Source organism: Ambystoma mexicanum, chromosome 4q (genome assembly GCF_040938575.1).
Source record: "Ambystoma mexicanum isolate Mex_15411 chromosome 4q, UKY_AmexF1_1, whole genome shotgun sequence".
Taxonomy (NCBI): Eukaryota; Metazoa; Chordata; class Amphibia; order Caudata; family Ambystomatidae; genus Ambystoma; species Ambystoma mexicanum.
This window is the reverse complement of record NC_090928.1, coordinates 866,343,861-866,368,998: the sequence shown is the minus strand read 5'-3', so window position 1 is coordinate 866,368,998 and position 25,138 is coordinate 866,343,861. Positions and strand designations below refer to the sequence as shown.

General features: G+C 42.8%; 2 protein-coding genes across 2 annotated transcripts in view; one reads left to right on the top strand and one right to left on the bottom strand.

Annotated features, from left to right (window-relative positions):
- The window catches only part of RHOQ (ras homolog family member Q), a 399,119-nt gene extending 386,587 nt beyond the window's left edge, over positions 1–12,532 (top strand). The window contains exon 5 of the mRNA XM_069608441.1: positions 12,074–12,532. Within this exon, the coding sequence (XP_069464542.1) occupies positions 12,074–12,229 (156 nt within the window). The 3' untranslated portion in view covers positions 12,230–12,532. The remainder of the gene's footprint in view (positions 1–12,073) is intronic.
- Positions 12,380–25,138, bottom strand: part of PIGF (phosphatidylinositol glycan anchor biosynthesis class F) — a 203,817-nt gene continuing 191,058 nt past the window's right edge. Inside the window, exon 6 of the mRNA XM_069608440.1 lies at positions 12,380–12,711. Coding sequence (XP_069464541.1) covers positions 12,598–12,711 — 114 coding nt within the window. The 3' untranslated portion in view covers positions 12,380–12,597. The remainder of the gene's footprint in view (positions 12,712–25,138) is intronic.

Genomic DNA, 25,138 nt, shown 5'->3' with positions numbered 1-25,138 from the left:
GTAGGTATGGAGGTTGAATAGATCTCTGTGCGTCCACAGACATACAAATCCACTGCAAAGATATCCTGAAAATCCAATAACACCTGTTTCAGTTTCTGCCTTTGCTCCTCGGTCTCGCAGGCATCAGCGAGATTGATCTCCTTAAAGCCTGGAAAGACCTCAGGTTTGGCAATTTCGGTGGTATCCTCCGGTTGGGTGGCAAGATCTCTTGTTATGGAGTTGGCCTGGACATGAGGTTTTAAGTATGGTAGGTAGTTACTGTTGACTCGAAATACCACCTCATGCTTCCTGATGTCACAGGTCACCTCTACCACACCGTAAGGGCAGGAACAGTACACCAAGAAGATCCACCCTTGCCGGGTGAAAATCTTTTCTGGAGGGAGGTCATCGTCTAAATTGTAACAGTCATTTGGAATTGGTCCAATGACCTCATTACCTAAATCAATAGAATAATGTTGGGCATCAACCACCATTCCAATAAAGGTGCCTGCGCCCAAAGTGATACTTCAAGGGTGGCCGTTATCCACCAATACTCGAATGGTGTCATGTTCTAGGTCAACTAAGGGTGTCGGATGTAAATACAAACCTTGCTGTTGGAGGTAATAATTATAATTTATATAAGCGTCCTTGTTTTTGAGGATCTGTCCTCGCTTAATTTTTAGGGGGAATGTAAATTGTCCCATCTGTCCCAGGATGGTAATCTCTTCTCTCACTTGAACTTCAACCGCATACGGCAGCAATTGAGCAGACCTAAATGCTTTCTCAGTGATGTCAAAGCCGTCGGAACCCGGCTTTATTATTAATTAGGTACAAATTAATTGTGAATAGATTGAGAATGTAATTGCCTAAGTAAAAGGTGGAGGGAGCATCTCTCAACCCAACAATTATGTTCTATGCTTTTGTCGCCAAGGGAAATTTTTAGCATGCGCCTGCTAGGCAGGAGATGTTTGGAGTTTCCAGGCCCATTTCCCACTTAACAATCAACTTAAACGTGGGGATGGTCTGACCTTATGGGAGTTTCCTGAATAATGCTTCGCTGATGAAGCTTCTACCATTATTCTGGCATACCCTGGCAAGAACCGGCTCCCCCCCTATCCCTCAATCATTTACCTGAATGGGGAAAACAGCTGTTCACCATTTAACTGGATGTCAGTCAAACTTTGAGCTGGTTTTTCATCATCTTTTATCATGGAATTTCTTCAGATTGTGGATTGGTATAACATTACCTTCCAGTGTGGAATGCCAATTAAAACTGGGAGAAAGGTTAAATTTCAAAAATGGAGGAGGGTTCCCATCACCAGTTTGCTCTCCTACAGAGAGGAGTGATATCTGGGACTTGAATGTTCCTAAAGTGGAATTCTATTTTGTTGGACCTTTGTTAAATCATGTGGCATGTGCCATTTTAACTCACAGAATTTGTACTTTGGCCGGTTAGTCGGAGTTCAGAGGACCTTGTTCACGGAGTCTATCAGGGGTGATAACCTCCGAAGGTGATATATAGAGGCCTGAGTTTTCACCTCTGCTACCAGTGCTTTAGTGGCTTCTAGCACTTTATTTTGTGCCAATACTCAGTCTCTGAGTGCCTTGTTCTCCTCACAAAGGGACTAAGTTTCCTTCTGTGAGGCGTGTTTGGTCTGGGCATAATCAGACCTCTTCTTGTTCAGGAGCCTATTCTCCTCCCCTTGTGCAATTTTGGCCTGTGTTGGCAGCTCTGTCAAAACCTGCTTGCCTCACATGTTCCCTTAACTTTTCATTTTTAGCCTCATGTCAGTCAGTTTCTGAGAACATAACTCACCTTTCTCCATGTCCATCCTTAACTGACGCACTTCCTGAAACAGGGTACTTTTCTCCTGATACAATTTGCTATTCTCTTCCGGAGCTGCTCGCTCTATTGTTTCAGAGTGTTCAGATCTTGGCGCATCTGATCGAATTTGCCCTGAGAATTGACATCCCTCATGACTAGATGGCCATTTTCAGCTTTCAGTTGTTTAATCCGAGTTTGAAATGCAAAAATGTCCTCAAACAGGCTCTATTGTGCAGAACCTGATCACTTAATTTTTGTTGGCTCATGGTCATGTTTTCAGCACCTTCTTGATACTTGTCTTTCACCGCAGGAAACAAAACCTCCCGCTCTAAATTCGCTTGCTGTTGTGTCACTAGCTCATGATTTTGCTGCTGAATAATGTTTTTTAATTTATTTTGTCTCTGTTGTGCTTTTTCCCTCTAATTGTTTCAACTCTCTGTGCCCTTTTTATGCAATACAATGTATTTTTCTATTAACTAAACTCCAGCCTCACATGCCTCGCTCACTCTGGCCCCCACTTTTTCTTCCCTAGTTTCATTTCCCCTTAAACATGTGACCAGCCAGATGCTGGCTTATGTTTATTTTAGCCCATCTCCCGTTGGCCTCCCAATGGTCCTGGCTATAGCTTTAATGCACATTTTATGGGAGTTGTGACCTCAAGGTCTGTGGGATGTATTTACCCATGCATCCGAGCCCTACCTCAAAACTGTGCAGTACTGACATGAAAACATCATGATGGCCAGAGCTTCCCAGAAAATGCACAGGGAAATGCAGGAAGAATAGGCTGCCACCCATTTTTGCCGATGTTATGGGCACAGAAGGACACTGCCTAAAACCACCATTGGACTACCCGCACAGTAGTCTGAAACCATTGGGAATGGCAATGCTGATTGCCAAATGCAACCTAGAATTGTGGGGAATTCATTCTTAAATCCCAAAAATGGGTGCAGTACCAGTACTCACCACTATCCAAAAGCCGGCGTTTTAAAACCACCCTGTGTTTCTCTGAAGGCAAGCCAAAGTGTCTATTTTAAACATTGCAACATGTGCAAAATATTCACTGAACACCAGCAGACATTTGGCAGAATGAGGTTTTGTGTGCTTACAAAATCTGGGAAATGAAGAGCCCAAAACAATGCTTATAACAAAACTGCTATGGAGTCAGCAGTTTAAGTTGCACTGGATTTAAAGACACTAAAATCGAAAATGTTTAGATTAAATGAGTGACCTATGTTTGATGTCACATGCCTTTGCAATTGTTTAAATGTCATAGTTTAAACTTAGAATCAGCATTCTAGCTGCATGTGTAAAATTGCAAGTTAATTTAAAAAGCAACAAAAAAACATGACAGTTAGCTGAAAGTCTGGTTTAAGGAACTGAATTCTGCCTGGCAACTACCCCCATCAGGAGTGAAACTTGAGTCACAGCTGTGTTCCCAGGCCTAGCTGCCCTTTTGCTGCTCACACTAAGGATATGCCATCTATCTGATAATTGAATTACCTGTGCTCTACAGGAGCTCTGAACAAAGCCCTGTCCTGGCTCAGGCAAAGGTTTTATTGGCAGGAGTCGTAAATGGTCGTAAAAAGTGGCTTCCTCCTGAGGAAAGGGGAGGGGCACTGCCTGTGAGCGCAAGCTGGCTTGGCAGAACTGGATAAACCAGTATTTCTACCTTGTGCTGAGAGGAAACCACACCCCTTTGGAGCCAGAACATAACTCTAAAAAGATGAATAACTCATAGTACGGACATGTGAAAATTTTATAAATGACACCATAATTCTTGTGATTTTTCTGCCCACATTTTAAGAGGTTTTTCCACCCGGTGGCGTGTTCAGGGGGGTTTTAGCGGAAAAGTGGATATTACTCTAAATGTATGCATGTTAAAAGTCTGAAACTTCATCAGTTAATGTCCATACTCCCTGCGCACATGTATGTAAAGTTGGGTCAATGTGAGAAGTTGAAAAATCAGTTAAAAAGTCAATTATGTGCCATTTCTGAATGCAAGCTCTTAGAAACAGCAGATTTGGACAGAGACATGGCTAAATTCAGCCACACCATGTATATGTAATTTCAAGCAACTGTGTAACTGTGAAATATGTCTTTTATTATCAAATATAGAATGTGTGCAATCTGACAGAGGAGTGTCCTATCTGCAAGCCATAAAATGACATCCCTCTGACTCACAGTTCATTCCCCAATCAAATGATAAATGGAAGTTTGACCAATTAGAAGCTGAGAGAGAGGTAGGGTCAGTGATGCTAGAACACACCCACATTCTAAACACATAAAAGCAGACAGACAGGACAGATAGGGACCTTCAATTCCATCTGCAGCGGGACGCTCTGCCGGAAAAATCCATACTTTACCTCCATCAAACCTCCAGAGAGCCAAACTAGAGACTTCAATCTATCCAGAACTAGAGACCCAGACCAGAGAACCAGAGAGAGCTGACCCAGATCACTGTGAAGTGCAGAGACCAGAGGCGAGTTTAAAACCTGACCAGATCCATGGCGAGGCCCATTTCACTCAAGAATATAGTGTGAGTACCTAGAAAACTGTGCAGAACCAATCTCCTAGTTAAAATAATATAATTCAATCTATTTAATCTAAGTAGAACTGCCTCCTAACTGTCACCTGTCATTTGTAAAGCTGTCACTTGTCATTTCCTAGTTGCAAGCTGCACTTGTCTTTTTGAACTTTAAAATTTCAAATCTGAAAAACGACCTTCACAAAATCGCTCATATCTCCGCAACCGTTTGTGCTAGAGACTTGCAATAACTTTCATCTGAAAGGTTAGAATCGTGGCTTTCCTACGAACCTAGAACCGCATTCCTACCCCTTATAGTTTTACCGCAATCGCGGAACACGCATTCGCAAATTTTACCGCGATTTGCAAATTTCTTCACATGTAAAAACTGCTGCTGCTTGCCTTCCATTTGCCAGAAATTCGTTTAACCTGCTAACTATCCCTGCCTCATTGCTAGTGTGAGCCTGGACTAATATTAACTAGATACCACTCACCCTGAACCTCTGAAAGGGAATTAAAAGCATTTCCAGCATATTTCTCATCCATTGCTAGCACATATCAAAGCATTTTGCCCGTGTTTTCAAAACTCCTATCTGTTTTCTGTAGTGTAAGCTTGCTGGGGTGAACTGATTTACATTGATTGCATTTCTGAGAACTGTGTGTTTTCCTTCCATTTCCTTGCCTTGCATCAAGGGGGGGAGGGGATTGCCAGAGAAAAGTGATTACATTGTTTGGTTGAAATCATATTGAGTATTTTCTGTACTGCATTCATTGAATCTTGCATCCACCTGAGCTTACATAAAGCATCCTCTACCACATTATACTTTTGTTCCTATTTACCAGTGTGCTACCTTATCCATTTCATGTCAACTCATTAGTGATTATAAGAAGTGTGCTAGTGCCAGATTCTCCGTTGTTGATCTTTATCATATCAGATTAAGTGTGCTATTCAATTATTAATTTATTATAAAGTGTGATATATATTTTAAATTATCAAATAAACCTTTTAAACTTGCAAAACAGAACTACTTCTTGCCTCAGTGGGGTCAGGGGGATTCCAAGAGAGGGGTGTTATATAGGGGTAGTCATCCAGAACGCATGAACTGGACATAAAGATATATCAATAAGGGTTTTCATTCAGTATTCTAGACTAGGCGTTAACTTAGCTGTAGTGCCGAATTGAATCCTCTTACAGGTCACTTCTGCTGAAAAAACAGGCAGGGCTTAAATTTCCACTGTGGTTTCCATCAATGGCAGTGTATTTCTTTGGTTGTCAATCAATCCGGTCAATTGCTTAAAAATACAGACCTCAGTCTCAGGGACAAGCCGAGGAAAGGTCTTGGAGGTTAACGGTTCATTTCAGGAGAAATGCCCAGCTGCACGTGTAATTCTGCAAGAAATGACTTTTAACTCACTCAATGCATTTTACATGAAACATTTTATAATGCATCCAGGCCTTATATCCATATGTAATATATTTATTTAATATCACTGTTGCAAACGATAGGAGTGTCACTTCTCGATGGTCCATATATAGGGCAGTTATATGAGAAAACCATGTTGACCTTGAAACCAAGTAGGCACTTCTCTCTGCATGCTGTCATTTAGGATGAAGAAAAATAAAGTTTGTATTTCTTATAAATGCAAGAAGCTTGGTTTCACTTGAGATTTCAGGATCACAGTTTGGTATTACATTGAGGATAATGTACATGCTGCCATCCGTCTCTAAGTAAAACAGCATGGTCAGCCACATATCCCTTTTCTTTGATAAAATGCATTGTGTATATCTCTGCACTTTTTAGATTCAAGCCCACTTTCCTTCCTTTGAGATTTAGGCCTGTTTTTAGTGCAATGGGCCTCATGGCTGACACCACCATTTCTGTGCTGGCTTTAGACCTCAATGGGATTCCACAAATTCCTCAGGCCTCTGTTTCTGGCATTCAGGGGCTATATTTTACCCCACAATATCTGGAATAAAGTCATCATAAACCCTTATCTGGCCAACTCCCTTCTAAACACTTCCAGATCTCCCACTCCAGGAAGGACACCCCTCCATCAACCTGTTCGATCTTTGGCTCTCTGGCGCCCTGATCTCCCTCACGCAACCATATGGGACTCCGATAATCTGGCTTTAGGCTAAGGCATGGAACCGAAACTGCACTTCTGGACTTAAAAATCAAGATGGACGAGGCAAAGGACAAGGGCAATCCATCTATTCTCCTGCTGCTTGACCTCTCAACAGCTTTCGACCTCATTGACCACCAGATCCTCACGAAACATCTGACGGCTTCAGCTGCATTCTCCAGCCAGGCGACCACCTTGGTCCAATCCTTCCTCACCAACCAAACCACCCGGGTCTTTCGCCAGGGGCTTCAGACCAACCCATCCCCATCCTTTGTGGCATCCCTTAAGGCTTGTGCGTCTCGCCGACCTTATACAATATCTTCACAAAGCTATTATTCAACCGATTAGATAACTTAGGTGTCACACAAATTATGCTGACGATACCCAGGTTCTCATCACCCTATCAGGCTGCTACGAAGAGGACTCCACACGGATTAACAGCCTCTACCTGGAGATCCAAGCCTGGATGGCAGAACATGGCTTATGCCTCAACGACGAGAAAACTGAGCCCCTTCTCGTCGGCTAAACAAACGGGACCCTTATTACGCTTCTATCAACATAGTTGGTAACCTAATCTCAGTAGCCAAAGAAATCAGAACCCTAGGGGTTTATTTGGATTCTACTCCTACGCTCCAGAAATAAGTAAACGCCACATCCTCCTCCACGGCCTACACAAATAAGCTTATCAATGCCTGAAAAGCCTTCCTCTCGCCGTCTAGTTGCATTTCCCTAGCCAGAGTGCTATTGCTATCAAAAATAGATTACTGCAATACACTCTTCCTTGGCACCTCAGAACGCAATTTGAACAAATTTGCAGATGCTGCAGAATAATGCCCTCAGAGCTGCTCTGAGTATCACGCGGCACTCACATCTCCAGCTTCAGACAAGATGCCCACTGGCTTCCGGTTCGAGACAGAATCACCTTCAGATCTCTTGTCATCATCCACAAATGCCTCTCTAACGATGCCCCCAAGTACCTGGCAGAAATGTTTAACAAACACATCAGCCAGACCAACTAGAACGTTGTATTCTCACTGTCTAGCCATCCCCAAATGCTTCCCCCCCACAAAATAATAAAAAAAAAAAAAAAATGTAAAAAAAAGCAGGCGGCTCCAGCTTCCCGGCCCCAGCTGCCAAACAATGGAATGCTATGCTTGTAAACCTTGGAGCAGAACCATCTTTCTGAACCTTCAGATCAAAAACTAAGTCTTGGCTTGCCAACAAGAACTCTTCCGCTGTCCGACACACCAATTTTTGTTCTCACTATTGTATTTCTGCCGATGCCTGTCCTGACCACTATGTAACCTGGTCATTTGCACTTATTCCTATTATCTTGTATGCCTATATTATGTTGTAACCTACTCTAAGTCTCTGGCGCCCAGTTAGAAACAATCTAACTCTGAATAGATGCACCTCTCAGAAATCAGGCCCAAACCCAAAGTGCTAAACACCCTGTCTCAAAATCCCTTAACACCCTCAAGCATCGCCAAGAGTGAACTTGGAGGACCAATCCCACATCTCAAAACAAAATCACCTTAGCAAGATTGAATACGGCCTATCTGACCAAAATCAGAAAAGCCAAAAAAAAAAAAGTTATGGAAACTGAATCTCTAACTCCAATAACCCTAGCAGGGAACTGCAATAAATCATTACTGAATTCAAGTCTCTGAGCTGCTTAACTCCTCCTTCACCATATTCTCAATCTTTTAACACACTATCACAACATCACTATTGGTAGAAACTGCTCCATCCTCTCCAAACTAGCTTTGGTCACCTCTCCCTCCATACCCCCTTCCCTGTCCTAACCCTCCCCTACCCACCCGGCCAGTCCTCTCCCCGTTCACACCCATTTCCCACGCTGAATTCTTCAAACTCCTAGCACTAAGCAAGCCCTCGGGCTCCCCCGGAGATCGCCTTTCTGCTTAACTTCTTAAAAGGATCTTAACTACAACATATGCTGGCAACGTTGCTCAACCCATTATTAAGAATCCTCTCTCGTCTGGCATCTTCCCGGAGGCCTTCAAAACCTCTTATGTCAAGTGCTTTCTCAACCTCACTCCATCCTTCAAACTACCACCCTATCTTGAACACCTACTTCCTTGCCAAACTCCTAGACTGCACTGCTTACAAGCAACTCTGCCTATTCACAGAAGCCAACACGCTGCTCGGCCCAGCCCAGCCCAATCGGGCGTCAGACCTCTTTGAGGAACCAAATCCACTATTATGTTCATCTGGAACGATCTAAAAAGAACAGCAGACTCGGAAGGATGCCCTGCACTCATCCTCCCCGATCCATCTGCTGCTTTTGACACCATTGACCATACAATACTCATGGACACGCCCTACACACTAGGCATAAGACTCAACTCTAAAATGGATCTCGCGATTCCTTTCTAATCCATCGTAAATCATGCTCCTTCCACCTTTCACCTCTGCCCCACACCCTGATCCTCCCAGTAACCCCTGCTCGTCAGTTTCTACCTCAGTCCACTGCTGGCAATCCTCCGCTCTCATAACATTCCATGCTATAACTATGCGCATGACACCCAGAATATTTTCAAGATCCCCAAATATTAGCCTCCCCTCTACCACTGGATGACAGCCAACCACCTCAACCCTGGCAAAACTGAAATCCAACTATGTGGCAAAATCCCCCACACTCCCTAGGAGCCCCACCTGCAGTTTCCACTTCGGTAAAAAACCTCGGATGCACAATGGACAGAGTTATCACTCTCTCAACATACTAACTCTGTTTCCAGAACGTGCCACTTAGACTTAGACATACTAAGGCGAATCTTCCCATTTCTCTTCTACCCTCACAGACTCTCAGTAAAACTTTCCACCATTCTCTCCCACTAGGACTATGCAACTCCCTCTATCTAGGCATCTCAGCACATCATCTCAGAAAACGCAAACAAATCCAAAACTGTGCGGCCAGGCATCTCCTCGCCCTCTCACCCAGAGAACACATCACACCCACCCTCAGTACTACACTGGCTTCCTATCAGCCGACAGACCATCTTTAAAGCCATGTGCATCACACACTGTGCCCTCCAAGATGGCATGCTACCAACCCACCAGAACCCTGCAATTAGGCTTGGCACTCCTCCTCATAATCACCCCACGCAACTCCACAAGAATGGGAGGATCCGCCTTCTCTATCCAAGCCCCCTCCATCTGCAACTTCCTTCCACTACACATATGCCGAAACAAAGACTACCTCTCTTTCAGAAAGGACCTCAAAATTTAGCTATTTCCCGTGGCATTCTGAAAAGTGTAGTGGAAGGGAGTGCACCTCCTCATTGCCATCATTCATCCAGCCACAACCACATTAGTATCCGAACCCGTCCTTCCGCAAGGGGTAGCAGAACACAGATCAGTCCAGTCATCTCAATCACCCTAGCAACACTATTCCAAAACTCCACCCAGGTACGTGATCCGATACCACCTGGCCCTCACCAACTGGAAAACAGACCACTAATCACACAACTCACATCAATCATCCACAGAGTAAGGACATGTATACGAGGCTGGTAAGATCGCTTGCAATGCTAGAATCAAGAACATGGTCATACCTGACAAGGAAGGAAGCCGGGCGCAATCATGGTGACCCCGCCTAGGGACACCGGCATCATACTAAATGCACATCGTCCATCCACAGTTAATAAACTGCCAATATTTCCATGAGTAAAATAGACATACCGAATCCACTGCTACAACACACACTTCCTGCCTGAACACCCTTGCACATGCGTGACCTCTTAGGAGGCTTATTGTAGCACTGCCAGCCCACCTAACCACTTATTTAGGCCTAAGCTCACATGCATTTGAAGTCCTAAAACATCCTTTCCTTAGCTTGAACCTGGTATTAGGATAGCCTGTCCTCCACACTTACCTCTGTCATTACACCTAGAAGAACAGTGACTTTAGCCAGTCTACTGCGCTTATATGTATGATGATTACCAGTGAACTGCAATTAAAGATAAGTAGCCTCGATATCGCACTTGAAGACAGTAGGATAACCAGACTATTTCGCTCAGAATATGCATTATGATATCTTGTTCAGCATGCTGAAAAGATCTATTATGGCAACCCGGTTACTGCGCCTAGAGTACTCTCTCACACGCATAACCGGATTAAAAGGTGGCGTCCATAACAAAGCTCCATCCAAGCCTTAAGGTATGTATAAATGCACAACTTCAGTGGACATCGACCATATTCATGGCTACCCACATGCATGCACCAGAATGCAGCAACGACCTACGACAAATTTGGTCTAGCTGGGCACATAACACTTTCCCCTCCTTACACCAGACTAAGTCTCAAAACCTCTGCCATCACAATACAGCAATGGCTTATGACAAATTTCAGTCCAGCTGGACACAGGAGTCTCTTGCACTCACACACTGTCCTAACCTCCCTCAGCAGCCGTCCACATGCCTGATCTCTTGGGTTGCTTACTGGAGCCCAGCCAGCCAATCTAATTCCTTATCTTGGCCAAATGCACACCTGCATTCTAAGCCTTTTCTGAGAAGTTCCCATACTGTGCACTGCGGTCCCCAAGCGCGTTCCCACCACAAGCGTGTTGAGACCATAGTAATGGTAAAAGGCGCTATATAAATGACTACTACAATACGAGGATCCTAGTGTTCTTCCGTATATTGAAGTCTCAAATACGTGGAAATAGTACATTGCAGAAGCTGTATGACCACGCGGAGCGGGCAGTAGAATCTGCTACATTTCAGCATACTAGGATTCCCCCTCATTGGATGCAAACTATGAGCAAGGCTCTTGCCCTAAATAGTAGAATTGCTTTAAGGCTTACGGCTAGATATGGTGAAGGGTATAGAGAAGGATTGAATCCTCGAAAAAGGAACAATATAATTTCGTCTTGTAAGATCAGAACTTCAATGAAACTTATGCTTATGACAATTTAAATGATAGCATGTGTTTAGTGTTATCCACTTTTGGCCAACAAGGCGATGGTGGATAATGCATTTCATATCGACTTCTGATGGGTGGAACATCGTTGGTATTAATTTTCAATTGAAAATGTTTAAATATCTGAGGTTTGTGGTCCATTGAACCCATTTAATGAAGTTCTGGAAATCCATTATGGCTGCAACATATTTAATTGTCGCTGGGTTTTTAACAAATTGAGGTATTTTCCTGCTTTTTGTTAGCAAAAACGTTCTGTACCTTGACACAATGTGTTTAAATCTGCCAGAAAAAGAAAAAAAAAACTAACATCTCTACACAGTAAAAGACAAAAGTTACCAACATCCTTTTGGAAATAAGTGCAGCTATAACGTATTCAAGCTTTGTTAAATCATGCAAGTCTCTGTTGGCTTTTGTTATCTTACAGTTTGGCAAACCATTCCTCTCAGCCCAGGTATGGATGTACTTTGTCACTGGTAGCATACACTTCAAATGATGTGCATTACCTAAAAAGAACTTAATAGAAACTAACACTACATTTTAAATCTATTCATATAATTAAAAAGGTTATAAATGCTTCGGTGAGATTTTCTTGCCGACAACCACGATGAACGGCAGCTTATTCATGATAATTCATTTCTTCAGCATGGTTTGTGCTAACGCTTCTCTTCTTCCCATTGCAGATAGGAGCTTGCTGTTACGTGGAGTGTTCTGCTTTAACGCAGAAAGGTCTGAAGACTGTTTTTGATGAGGCTATCATAGCTATTCTAACCCCAAAGAAAAACACGGGGAAGAAACGATTAGGCTCGCGATGCATCAGCTGCTGCTTGATCACGTGAAGTAGAAGAAGACCCACTGTGAAAGTCATGAACAGAACACTCGGACTGGTTGAAGATTCTGGCACGGTTTGAAAACTAAGCCCCCTGCCCACAACATGCCCATTTTAAGCAGTGCGACGTGATGTATACAAAGAACAAGCAAACACCATCTCTCGAGACTACTTTAATTTGGAAGTAGGTTTCTTCTCTCAGGGCTCCACTTAAAAAAGCCGCCCCATGTGCCAGTATTACAGTTGCATATTAACAATGTCACGTGAGAAAGAAGGCCTGGTAACAACACTCCACAAGGATTTGGGTAGTCTTTTGTCAAGACTGTATATGAACTTCTCTTTGGCGGCCATAGCCCCGCAAGCAGAGGTACCATCTCTTCACCGGCTCTTGTAATTGAGTTGCTTTCTGTTCCAGTGGATCCACACTGGCGCAGCAATGAGGCCAGCCACGTAGCCGAAGGTAGCTCCCAGTGAACAGGAAATTGGCCACACCTGAAAGGAGAATGGTACACTTTAGAGAAGGCGGGAAACATTCTGTGTGCCTAGCCACCTGATCAGCACAAGTTCTAGTGTAAAGCCAATGCCATAGGCACGGTTGTCCAAGTCTTTTTTTCAGGCCTAGGAAGTATTTTTATACAATATAAAAGTTTGCAAAACAGTTTAACATAAAGATTGCATTTGACAAATAATCGTCTGGGATTAATGGTTGGTGCCACTGAATCCAGAAAACGGCTAGATGCTCCACTCAAAGAATATAAAAATTGTACAAATGTTCTAACACAGTGATTTATGCATAATCTGTTTATTAAATGTCCCTTTACTGTCAAAATAGTCATCCCGATTCACAGGTTAAATGAATGCACTTGGAACTCAATGAAACATTCAAATCTCCCCAGTCTTTGAATGGCAATAAGTCTGACCACAGATCAAAGTATTATCTTACCCATGGTCAAATTAAGAGTATTACTATGTGATGAGTAATTCGAATGTGTACATCTCCAAATGAGTATCAAGACCTATTTACATTATTAATTCTATAAGCAAACATTCAACAAGACATGTTAAACAGTGATCCAAAAGGAAGGGCCACAACAGCAGACCCCAAAAAGAAAATTCACCTTAAACCGTAATTATAGTCAGGCTTCAAAAGTACATTTTTAAAGAGGTCTACGTTGTTTTTCCAAAACAGATTGCTATTTGGACAATTTTGGTACTACCAGGATGAAAAGGACAGGTGTTGTTAATACCAGGATGAAATGGACAAATGACCCACCCTTTGACTAGGTATATGTTTCTACAATATTCATGACATATCCAGGGTTGTAATCCAGCCCCACTACCTTCCAGGGTCACAATAGACTGAGTAGACCAGTATCAAGCAACACTGAACTGAATACCGTATATATCTGCTTTAAGCCTTAGGAATGCGTATTGTTTACTTAAAGCTTATTAGTAGTGTTCAACTTTTTTTTTATAAGTGGTCCCAATATTTTCAGGTTTGAGGAACTAGGGAACAGGCAGGCAGAATAAAAAGTTGCAGCTCATCAAATATTTGTTTCGGTGAAGGGATCTTGTGCTCTAAAAAAAAAAAAAAAAAAAAAAAACCTTCATCTGCCCTTTGTTTTGCTAGCATCTACCAATTAATTGCCTCTTCCTTGCTGCATAAGATAATTGTATGAAGGCTGTCTTAGTTTAGAGTCGGATATTCAGCAGATGCATATTGTCGGAGAGCGTCCGGACAGTACACCTCAGGCAGCTTAATTTTTCAGAATGGAGGTAAATGACAGTTCAGTATGCCATCATGCACCCATTATCTGTGATGCGTGCCTGGTTCAACTACAAAGATTTAAGGGCAAACCTTATGTAACCTCCTTATTCGGTTGATGGTATATTCTCATGGAGAGCGATTTGAGGTTACATTCAAATGTATTTACATAAAAAAAAAAAAAGTACTGCACATCAGCCTCAGCTATTGAATGTTGTCATCCAATCCACACGTGAGCTTTGAGGAATACAATAAACCAGAGTTACTATAGCTGACACCGTATAGCACAGGCTGGTAAAGTGCACATGTCTACAGGATGGAGAAATTGGCCTACAAAGGGTGCTAATGGGGCAACTCAATCTAGCGTGCGAGCAAGACTGCAATTTACAGAAAAAAAGTGCTGGAGGAGCAAAAGTTACGCACAAGGATTGCTGAAATGTCACTTCACGCCGGTTCCCTCCCAATCATGGGTGGTCTTATTACCCGTTCGTGGGAGCGCCTGTGGGGTTTTAAACCCGTGGCTTCGGGAAGAGGGAGAATGCGAGGAGCGGAATCTTAGTGTGCATTCTGACATCAGACCAAGGCATTTACACATCGCAAAGGCGGGAGCTCTCGTTTCATGCAGCTGCGAGACCATTTTATTTAATGACTAAGGAATGTTTCGTAATTGGGTGTGCTAAGTAGTTCTGCAATGCTTTCGTCGTGGAAACTATGCCAGGTTGCCTCGACCAAGTTACACACTTGTAACCGCTTACAAAAGGGGTCAGTCGATATGTGGAGTAAACAGAAACACGTGCATGTCGCCAGAGTTGGGCGAGATTGTCGCAGAGAGTCGGACATGCACCATCTCGTCGTGTTTTCATGCTGCTAGCTGGGGTAGTCGCCACATAGCCAATGAAGGTACACGAATTGGGGAATGGTCTTAATTTATCCACGTTTTAAAAATAATATTCGAGACAGAGCATCTGTGGCTGGAATTGTAATGTATGAAAATGAACATGTGGAGGGCCTCGCCACCCTTAACCCCACTGCTAATCCGTGGAAACACTGCCGCCTAGTGGAGACCAAAAGAAGACATTCTATAGCAAAGGTCTGTCACCTGTTTTTTCTGGAACCCAATTTTACATCAACATATTTTCAAACTGGCACAAGGAACAGGGTCCACCTTTTTTTCCAGTACTAAACTGTTACCCAACGTTTTTGGTCGTTATTTTGCTTTTAAATATAAGCCTGCAACACGTCATTGGGGGAATAACACTTCAGAAGTCTTATACCCCAACTTCAAGTCAGGGGCCGCAGGCAGCCATTTGGCATCTATGCGATGACGGACTTCCTTTAGATTCCGTGTCATCTTGCCCTTTTTTTGCATTTGTTGATACTGGTGTTTTTTTCTTTTCTGTGAAACATTTGTTTCTATGGTTCCGTAATGGAACTCTGCCGCCATTTGCACCCCAGAAGCCTAATATGAAAGATAACCGGTGGTGCAAGAATCCCCCACGTATTGAAGATGGTCCTTGGTGATAAGTTCCACTTTCAGTTTATGTGCAAATCCTTCAGTTGGATGTACTTGGCAATACGCTACAGCTGCCACCCAGCAACATGTAAGTGAGACGCTTTTGCGTTAATGGAAGATCAACAGAATCTGTGCAAATGGCATGCCAAGTGCGAACTCCTACTCCATACCATTCGCCCTTGCCATCCACCACTTCCATAGTGGCAGCTGTTGCGGTCGCCCCTCCCCTCCACTCCGCCCCCCTCATCCATCCATCAGTGCTGAAAGCACTTGGACGCCAAGAAGAGCACAACTGCTGCAACGGTCTTGTAAACGGGCAGTCTGCTTCACGATGATTCAGTGCCAGATGACTGGGCTCCCCTTTACTTTCCTACGAGATTACACACCAATGTCTAGTGTCCCTGTAGTAGTGACCTATAAGGTTCCAGAAGGGGCTGCACAGAAGCGATTATGTTTGCCCCCTCTAAGCCCCAATAGAATGCGTCAGTTTCTCCACCAAATTCTGCACGACGCTTTGGTTTTACAGACTCTAGCCAGAGGTAACTCCACGCTTCTGCAGCACTCGAACAGAAGAGAACAGTCAGGGTCGATTCTACAGCATTGACGTTCCAGGAAGCCTCCAAGAGCATCACCAGAAGGTACTATTAGGGTATGCGTGGCTGGTTCTAAACAAAGCAAACGTAACCCCACCTCATAAAGAGGTGCATCAAAACTGCACCATGCATCTTTACACGAGCCCCGATAACACCTGATGTGGTAGTCTTGATTTAAACATACCCCTCAACAATGTCTTGTGTGACACCAATGCCAGTGGTATCAGTTATGTCGAGCCGAAAAAAGGGGGTACATATGGTGGATCGAAAACCGAATTCAAAATTCAAATCCGTCTTTTAAGCAAGAACTGCCTCTGTACCTTTTGGCAGGTGAGCTAGCCTAAAAAAGAAATGAACATAGACTGCCCTTTATTACTATTGAAGACAGACATGTTGCATGTAAGTTGCTATATGGAGCATGCAGTCTAAAAGGTGCACTTGCCAGTAGTGATAATTAGTGTTTGTGTCACGATGTGGTGTGGCTCCCGAGAGTTCTGCCGCCAGTGCAGCGACCCAGGGGGAATGACATGCCTTCCCCTAATTGGACAATTTCCATGCCATAGAAAATCTACAAGCCATACCGGCTCATATGGCCCACAAATTGACCAATGGGAAAGTGCCACATTACTCCCCCAGGACATATTATCTATTTACAGATCAAAACAAAGCGGATACTCCTCATAGCGATCTGACAAACCACCAGTATGCCTAATAAATGATCAGTGAACTTGTCTCTGACGATCATTTAATTATTCACAAAGAGGGAGTTGCTACTATTATGTATAGCACACCTAAAGTTAACAACTATTCTTTTACCCCAAACGTTTTATTATTGTTTTTCTAGAACCTTTATTCGACATAGTCATTAGGTACAAAACACAACAGATCAACAATTTTGCAAAAGGAAAATCCATTATAATTTATAAAATCTCATTAAAATCCAAGACATGTATATGAATAAAAACATTCATAACATAGGACAGTTGCTCCACGTAAGTATTAAACATGCTTTGTTACAGTAAAATTGCCATGAATGTGTTCCTCCTGAGCCAATACTCTAGGCACATACTTGGAGACGTAATGTACCACATACACATTTGTTGCCGACTTCCTCGTACTCTAACATATTTTGACAGCTCAGGTATTCAGAACCATTGGCTAGTGCAGAGCACATAGATACCAGCTTGTTCCATTTGTATAATGTAATGTATGAGCATACCCGGTCAAAGCCCCAGAGTTGAACAGAAACAGCAAGACAGCACAGGTTCGCATCCTGATCCCGCACTTAGAAAGCAATCTCTGGTACAAAACGTGTCATAAAAGAACAATTATAATTAGAATAATCAACAGACATTTGGCAGCATTGCCCGCAGTTTGCAGACAAGGCGTCCATATCGTTTTTCTGAACAAAAATGTATCTGGCAACCTTTAATACAATATAGCAGACCAGTGGAAGTTGCCTTTGGCCATGCCTCCACCATTTTAACTTTCTTTTTCGCTTCAACCAAAACAGAACAATGACATTTGGGTTATTGCTGTTGAAGACCCTTACAATTCAGGGTATCCGAGTGTTCAGCTAACTTTAACATTTCCATTAGCCCCGATTAAAAAAAAGATAGCAATCGTTCACACACATACAACGTCCACTATATTTTCAAGCGTGTAGATAGTCCATACATGATATCCAAAAATGGATCAGTTGAAGTTATTTTGTAAGTCAGAATTCCAAATACTAGGCTGAGATGAATTAGTCCACCCCTGTCTCAAACCTCCACTATCCTACTAAATTGCTTTAAACCCAGTAAATCAGCTAGCAACAGGAGCAATCACCTATCGGACCCTCTCCTTGGAAAAACAAAGACTTGATATTAAACTAACCACAGCAAAATTACCAAATATTCTGGCTGAAGACCAAAAGTAGATATTGATAATCTCTTCCATAACAAACTATACTACTATAACATTCCCTTCATAGACTAGGGGGAACTCTAAACCCCTGGGATCAAATCAATGAACCAAGAACATCATTTTATCACCTTCCAGAGAAATCCAACAATTCCCTGATGCCTGAAGGGTCAGGACTAATGTATGTATAGGAGGAACCAAAGTAAGAAGGATCCCAAACCAAGACCGATGCTCCTCGCCCTTAGCACTTATATTTCCAAACTCTGTTTCGTCAGGAGTAGGCCCAGCACTGTGGTACACTACACTACCCAACATCAGAACAAAGGTCCCTTTAGTACATTTTTTTTAAAGGCAAAGCTCTGATGTAGTGTGGGTTTATCTGCAATATATCGAAAACCTCGGGCAACATTACGTAACGTTATCACCTGTGCTAAAAATGAGTAACTTTTTTCTACAATATGAATTACTTTGTTTCTCAATATGTCGCAATGGACTGAGATGGTTTGTCAAGTTTTTTTTTCTGATCCCCTGTTAGGAAATTAAGTTACTCCCCTTTTTCAACCCCGAGAATAGGCACGTTATAAATGCCATACCATATCAAACTGAGGAGGCAAAATGATTTTTTCTTTTTATTTCTGTTACTCCAAAAAGTACCAACTAACCCTAAAAAAATAAAACAAAAAAAAAATGCTCCTAGTTTTCGAATATGAGAAATGGGACATTCGACAGTAAACAGACGTCAAAATGCTTCATTTCCATTTCTGCCCCCTGAAAACATCTATACGCAACATGGTTGGCACAAAAACACTCCACTCCATTTCCTATTACACAAGCAGCAAAAACGGAGCAAAATGAATGGTCTCAATTTTTGTAAATCTGCAAAGTGTCAGGGTCATTTTGGTAAATGATGAAAATATTCTTGATAAAAAAACCCAGCCAGTTAAGATATGTCCCAAATAATATGTCATGCACTATGTCAAAGCCCATAGAGGCAGTTTAGTCTGCACTATTTTGATAATATAATACTATAAAGTAAAAACAAATGTACCCGCCATTGTTTTGAAACACTGCAGACATATGACACTTTGCAACCAGGATGCAAGAAATGCTATGAAGTTCTGCATTGGCCAAGAAGCAGATTCTTCTGCAACTATAAAGGAAACGCCCACAGGAGGGAGTCTTTCCAGTGTAGCTTATGGCATTGCCCATGACATCTAGCCATTCTTACAAGCAGCTTTGGTCACTAATGTTAAGTATGTGCCCCACACGGAAATCTGGATCTACCACATACATAGTTCATTCCACATCGTTTCTTTAAGCACTCCATTCTAAAAACCTATTTGAAGGCACACTCATAGCGGCTGGGTCAGATGGTCACCCAGTAGGATAACCAGAAACATTTCAGCCATTGCTGTGGCCACCACTTTAAAATCTTCTGACATCCGAGGATGGATATGGTCAAGTGTAGATGCAACTCTAGTGATCTGCATACTCGTTTCACAAAGAGCCATGATTCCATCTTTACCGTTCTGGCTCTAATGAATCTGCTGCTTAGATGCTAAAGGCATGGGGGCGGACTCATGCAGGGGCAAGCTGTGCATGTGGATTTAGTTGGGTTTGCCAAACGCTCTGTGGTTGTGTTCCGTCAAACTGAAAATGTGGCAGTAGCTCGGGTAAATGGAGTATGGAAGAGACATCCACAAGGTGTGGGATGGTCTATTCACCACCCTCCACTGGTTTTCGAATTTCAACAAAGGCACGTGCATCACATCATGTACATGCTATTTTTAATATTTAAATGTATATAGATAACCAGTGAGAGGGTGTTAGAATGGACAAGCCAATAATCCACCAGTCACCATCAAACACTTTGTGCACCTTTCGTGAAAGTGCAAAAGCGGCATGCACTAAAATAGGCAATAGCCACCATGAAATGCTTCGACCCCTGCAAAATGATATTGTATAATAACAAAAAAAGTTAATGGACAGAGACCAAAGATGTATTTGACGGAACAGAAGATATTTCAATTTTGCACTTCATCCAGACAGAGCATGGTTCATTACAAGTGCTTGGTATTCCACTAACCAGTCCTCGGCGCTGCTTTTGCATGCTTAGCTATGCATACTTAAATATTCAGAGTGCCACCAAAAGTACGACTCCTCCATTATTGCTGTGCAGAAAACCTGGGGATCCAATGTATTTGTGCATTGATCAAGTTCGAGTATACAGGTCTATAACGTCTGATCCGATATCACTATTGGTCAGTACTAGTAAGCAAGGATGTAACAATCCATTTAAACGGATGTTTAATTTAAGTGCAGGGAGGTAGGACTGACATCACTAGGACCTGAAGTCCACTTAGGCACAATCTGCTGTAGTTTTGAAACAACTTAGAAGGGACATTTTGGAGACAGCGAAATGAAACTCAACTTTGAGCCTTCGCTGAACCTATAACTGCTTTATAAACAAATTACATAACATGGTTACCAGGTATGCATTTAATCTACCTCGAAAGGATAACACCCTCCACTGGACTCACTCCTCCACTTGGAACTCGGCAGTCCTCGATTTGAATGGTTTTACAGTGGGAAGCAAACCAAATCCGAGGGCCTTCGATGCCAATGCCCGTTCAGTATGTGCCATTTAATTCGTACTCGAACCACAGTACTTGCCTGAAATACAATCGTGTGGTTCAGTGGTACTTCTATGGAATAAAACATTTTGACTAGGTCATTCTAGTAGTGGGTAAACCGGACGCCCGAGTTGGTGACAATTGGTTCTTGCATGTGCAAGGACAACAGACGTGCAATAAAACAATAGCACACCAGATATATACAAGTACTCCAATATGTATACAGCTTGACTAATGAATCCCTTAAAAATATCACATATGCACAAGACAAAGCGTCAGAATTTAGTCAGGAGAGTACACATCGTTACTCTTCCGTTTGAAGATAATCAAAATATACGTTTTAAATATGCATTTTTGCTTTTATTGCTGAATAAATATTATGCCTTAAAAATACCTGTGTTTTTATAAGCTACCTGTTCTTTAATTGCAGATTACTTTTCTATTGCATGCATGTCAGCTATTAAAACAAAACGTATGGAGTGTATTTGCTTATATGACGCACAACATGGGATCATTTTTGATTATTTGATCATCTCTGCTTATGGTAACCAGCTTTGGTATCTACATACTATAACCTTTGCAAAGCAAAATCTTTTTTCCATTTTCTGCTTCTTCACATCATGGTCGGCATTCCAGAAGCCTTTGCTCTGCTTGTGTTGTGCCGACAACAAAGGCTGCAATGATGCAGGAACCACAAGTGTTCATAGTGCGAGCATGTGCAGAAAGCTGAATAGGGTCCTGTGTACATGTGCGCTATACCTTTGGGTGCAATTTCTTTTGCACATAATAGCATACCGTGCATTCTCTGTTTGCACGGGTGCCAGGATGCCACTCGCTGTTATGCACATTGGAGACAGCGTAACTAAAGAGCCTGGGAACCAATACCATTGTGCCAGTTACAAAGACGTCGGAAGTAACACCCAAAACATCCAAGTAAACTGTGAGAAATCCACGCACTCTCAGGAGTACCACTTGCTTAAGAAAATTGTAATGTTTTTCTGCCTTTGCTTGCACAATGTTCACACAAAAATTTACTGTGACACCGTTTCTGAAATTGTACAACCATCTTGGGGCCCTGTTCAGTAAAGGTATTCACCAACTGTGTGCCTATGACAAGAACCAATAAAGATGATGTTATAATGGTGGATTCTTTCATTGTTATGGTCTGTGTGAACATGAATTTCCGCTCCCCTACTTCACTTCCTTCCAGGTCACATGTTGCCATTGCTTTCTTACATTTGATCAATGTAAAGTTGCAAGGGGATGCCACAGTTGCTAATGATCTATGCGAATACAGTAGGTCAGCTAGAATATGATTACTATCTTTCTGCAAAACCACCCTAAAACCATGAGATGCTGCCTCGAACAAGGATGAAGTGCGAGTCCAGCAACCAAAGCCTGCAATCTAAAATGCCTAAGATGCTTTGGCTCTCATTTGAAAATGGAGTGGCATGCCTTACAATGCCAACTAGTGTGGCCATGTGAAGAGATTACTAGCATGTTTTAGAAAAAAAGTTTACAATTTCAGCCCTGGACCCTCCCCATAATATGTCGGATGTGTACTGTCAGATTGCCAGATCCCATCCCTCGCTTCCCAGAACCTCACATTTTCCATTGATCACAGCTCCAGTATGTAGGGCAATTCTTACTTTTCAAATCTGGGTCTTTGACCGGTTATGCTCATACCTTACATTATAAAATTGGATAGTTTTTCAAATTAGACAAGTTTATTAAGGTGGATCATCCACAACCTTTTTGTTTTGACCATCTTGGGTTCCCCTACACCTATGTACAAAAACAATCCCAGTTCAGAAAAAGAACCTTCAGAACCACAGGTGTGGAAAACCTACCTCTAGTGATATTGAGCCCTATGCTAGATCAGTAACCCATTGGGCCAAAACTGGACCAGTCTCAACGTGTATTGGAAGCACCCAGGCAAATGTTTAAACAACTTAACCGGCAGAGGTTTTGATAGAAAATCTTGTTGTACAAAGACAAGTGGCATATCCAAAAGCTTCCACAATTTACAAAAAGAACATTAATAAGAAAGAGAATTAGTTACTTCCAGCATGGATATCTTTCATAGATTCACACACTTAAATTATTCCCCATCAACAAATTAGGAATCCCCAGGTTCATAAGAAATGCATAACAATTCACAGCATTCATACTCCATTTTAGGTTTGTCTCAGCCAATGGAATGGCTATGCTTTAGCAGCCATCTTTAGATTTGAACCCTCACTCGTGCAACACAGGAATTCAGTGCTGCAGCCTTGATGGGGAGGTGGGTGGGATGTGAATCTATGAATGACAATGTAGGAGAACTACAGCTACAGGTAATTAGCTATTTTTCTCTAGTAATGAATCTTTCATCGATTTGCATGCCTAATTAGAAAAGAAAGCAGGGACAGCATGCATATGGGCATATAGTACGATCGTACTATTGAGGTATGAGGGAGGGATAGACTGCTCCTACCTTACGAGAAAGCATGTTGCATCACTGCTTGGCCAACTGCCTATTCTGTCCTGGCGTCTTCATCAAGGCAGTAATGCCTGACAAAGGTGTGGGGGCGACCTCCAAGTTGCCGCTCTGCAGAGATCTCAAAAGGACACACCAGCATGGAACGCTGTTGTGGCTGTGCCATTGGTAGGGTGCAATGTCACTGGAACTCTTATTAAGCAGTCCAGGGCAGCATGATCTCATCTACACCTCCTTCATCAAAGACTTCACAGATTTGGTCAGCATGTCTCTCACGCATGCCAACAACATCTTCGCAATTTCTACATTCCTGGGAACCAAATCAAGAAGAAAGAAATCCACTGCCTACTCAGCACACTGACCCTCACAAAGCACACAAAAGAACTAACTCACAGCAAAGGTAAGATCCTCAACCTCATCACACCACACTGCCCATCCTTCATCACAGCTCTCCTATTCCGTTCGACTGGTTGGACCATCTGGCAATCCCCTTTGAGATAAGTCACACCACACCTCTCAAGGAAACCCACCTGAAATCAAGCCTTCAGATCCTTCAAGAACCTCTCAGTGGAGGCTGACAGAAGACCTCAGCAAACCTCACATTGGCTGATGTACCTCTAGAAAGTAGGAGTGGAACTCGCTTTGTCAAGAACCTGACACCACCCTCACAAACATCAACCACCGTGCCCCAATGAAACTGTGTACCCCCAAGTCTAAACCTTCAGAACCGTGAAACACTCTAGAACTCAACAATCAGAAACAAGAAAAGAATTTGCAAAAATCCATTAGCGCACCTGACCTCGCCCAGCTCAAGGAACACTGTGGTACACACAGGCAACAGATCAACACTGCCCAGGCCAACTACTGCCAAAACACCATAGCCAAGGCCAACAATGAAAGCAGAGCGGTCTTCAAAGCCATCAAGCACTGCATCAACCCTCGGCCCGACCCACCTGTAGCACTCTCCATCAAAATTAAACACAGCCATCAACTCTTTCTTCATCAACAAGATCAACATGCCCGGGCAATTAATAGACACCATCATCACAACTGACAGCACAATATGCATCCCATCTCAAAAAACCATAACTACCTAGACAACTCAAGACAACTATGGAATACCTCATTGCCACCTTAGCAACCCTCAAGGCCACATTGTATGCAGACGACAGCCTCCTTATTCAAGACCTTTCCGACTGAAGCACTCCTCCCATACCTGACAATCCTCAATAGCTCCCTAACTCTAGGCACCTTCCCCTCGAAACCCTCAAGATCGGACAAATCCTCCTGCTTCTTAAGAAACCAACACTGGACCATGACCATCTCAGCAACTACTGCTCATTGCCCATCTTCCCATTAGGTAAGATCCTTGAGAAAGCAGTAGCCACACAACTCCAACTTAAAGCCAATCACCTCCTTCAGTCCGACCAATCTGTCTTCAGACCCAGATGCAGCACAGAAACAGCTACCATCAAGTTGATAGACAATGCCCTTAAAGTCCTTGACGATGAGCATATTTGTCTCCTAGTTCCTCCTTAATCTCTCAGCAGCATTTGACACAGTCGGCCACCAGACACTCACTGACAATCTACATCGCCGGATAGAGATCAGAGAGATCGTCCTCGGCTAGTTCCAATCCTACCTTGCAAACTGCCAACAGTACAAACAAATGGATTCTTCCAGATCACCATTCTACCCATCACATGTCGAGTCCTGCAAGGATCCATCCTATCCCCAGTGATCTTCAATCTTTAAATGGAACCGCTTAGAACCCTCCTCCAGACAACATCCACCAATATATAGATTACACACAGATCTACCGCAAGATATCCTCCATCAAAGACATTCACAGGCTCAAGAACTGACTCACATTGATCAAGTCCTGGATAGCCAGTGCTTACCTGAAGCTCAACCTCTCCAAGACTGAATTTCTGCTGCTGACCAACAACACTGAACACCATGATACCCAGACCTGGCTCTCTGCCATGAACATTCAAGGATTCACACCCCATCTAGTGCGAAGTCTCTTGG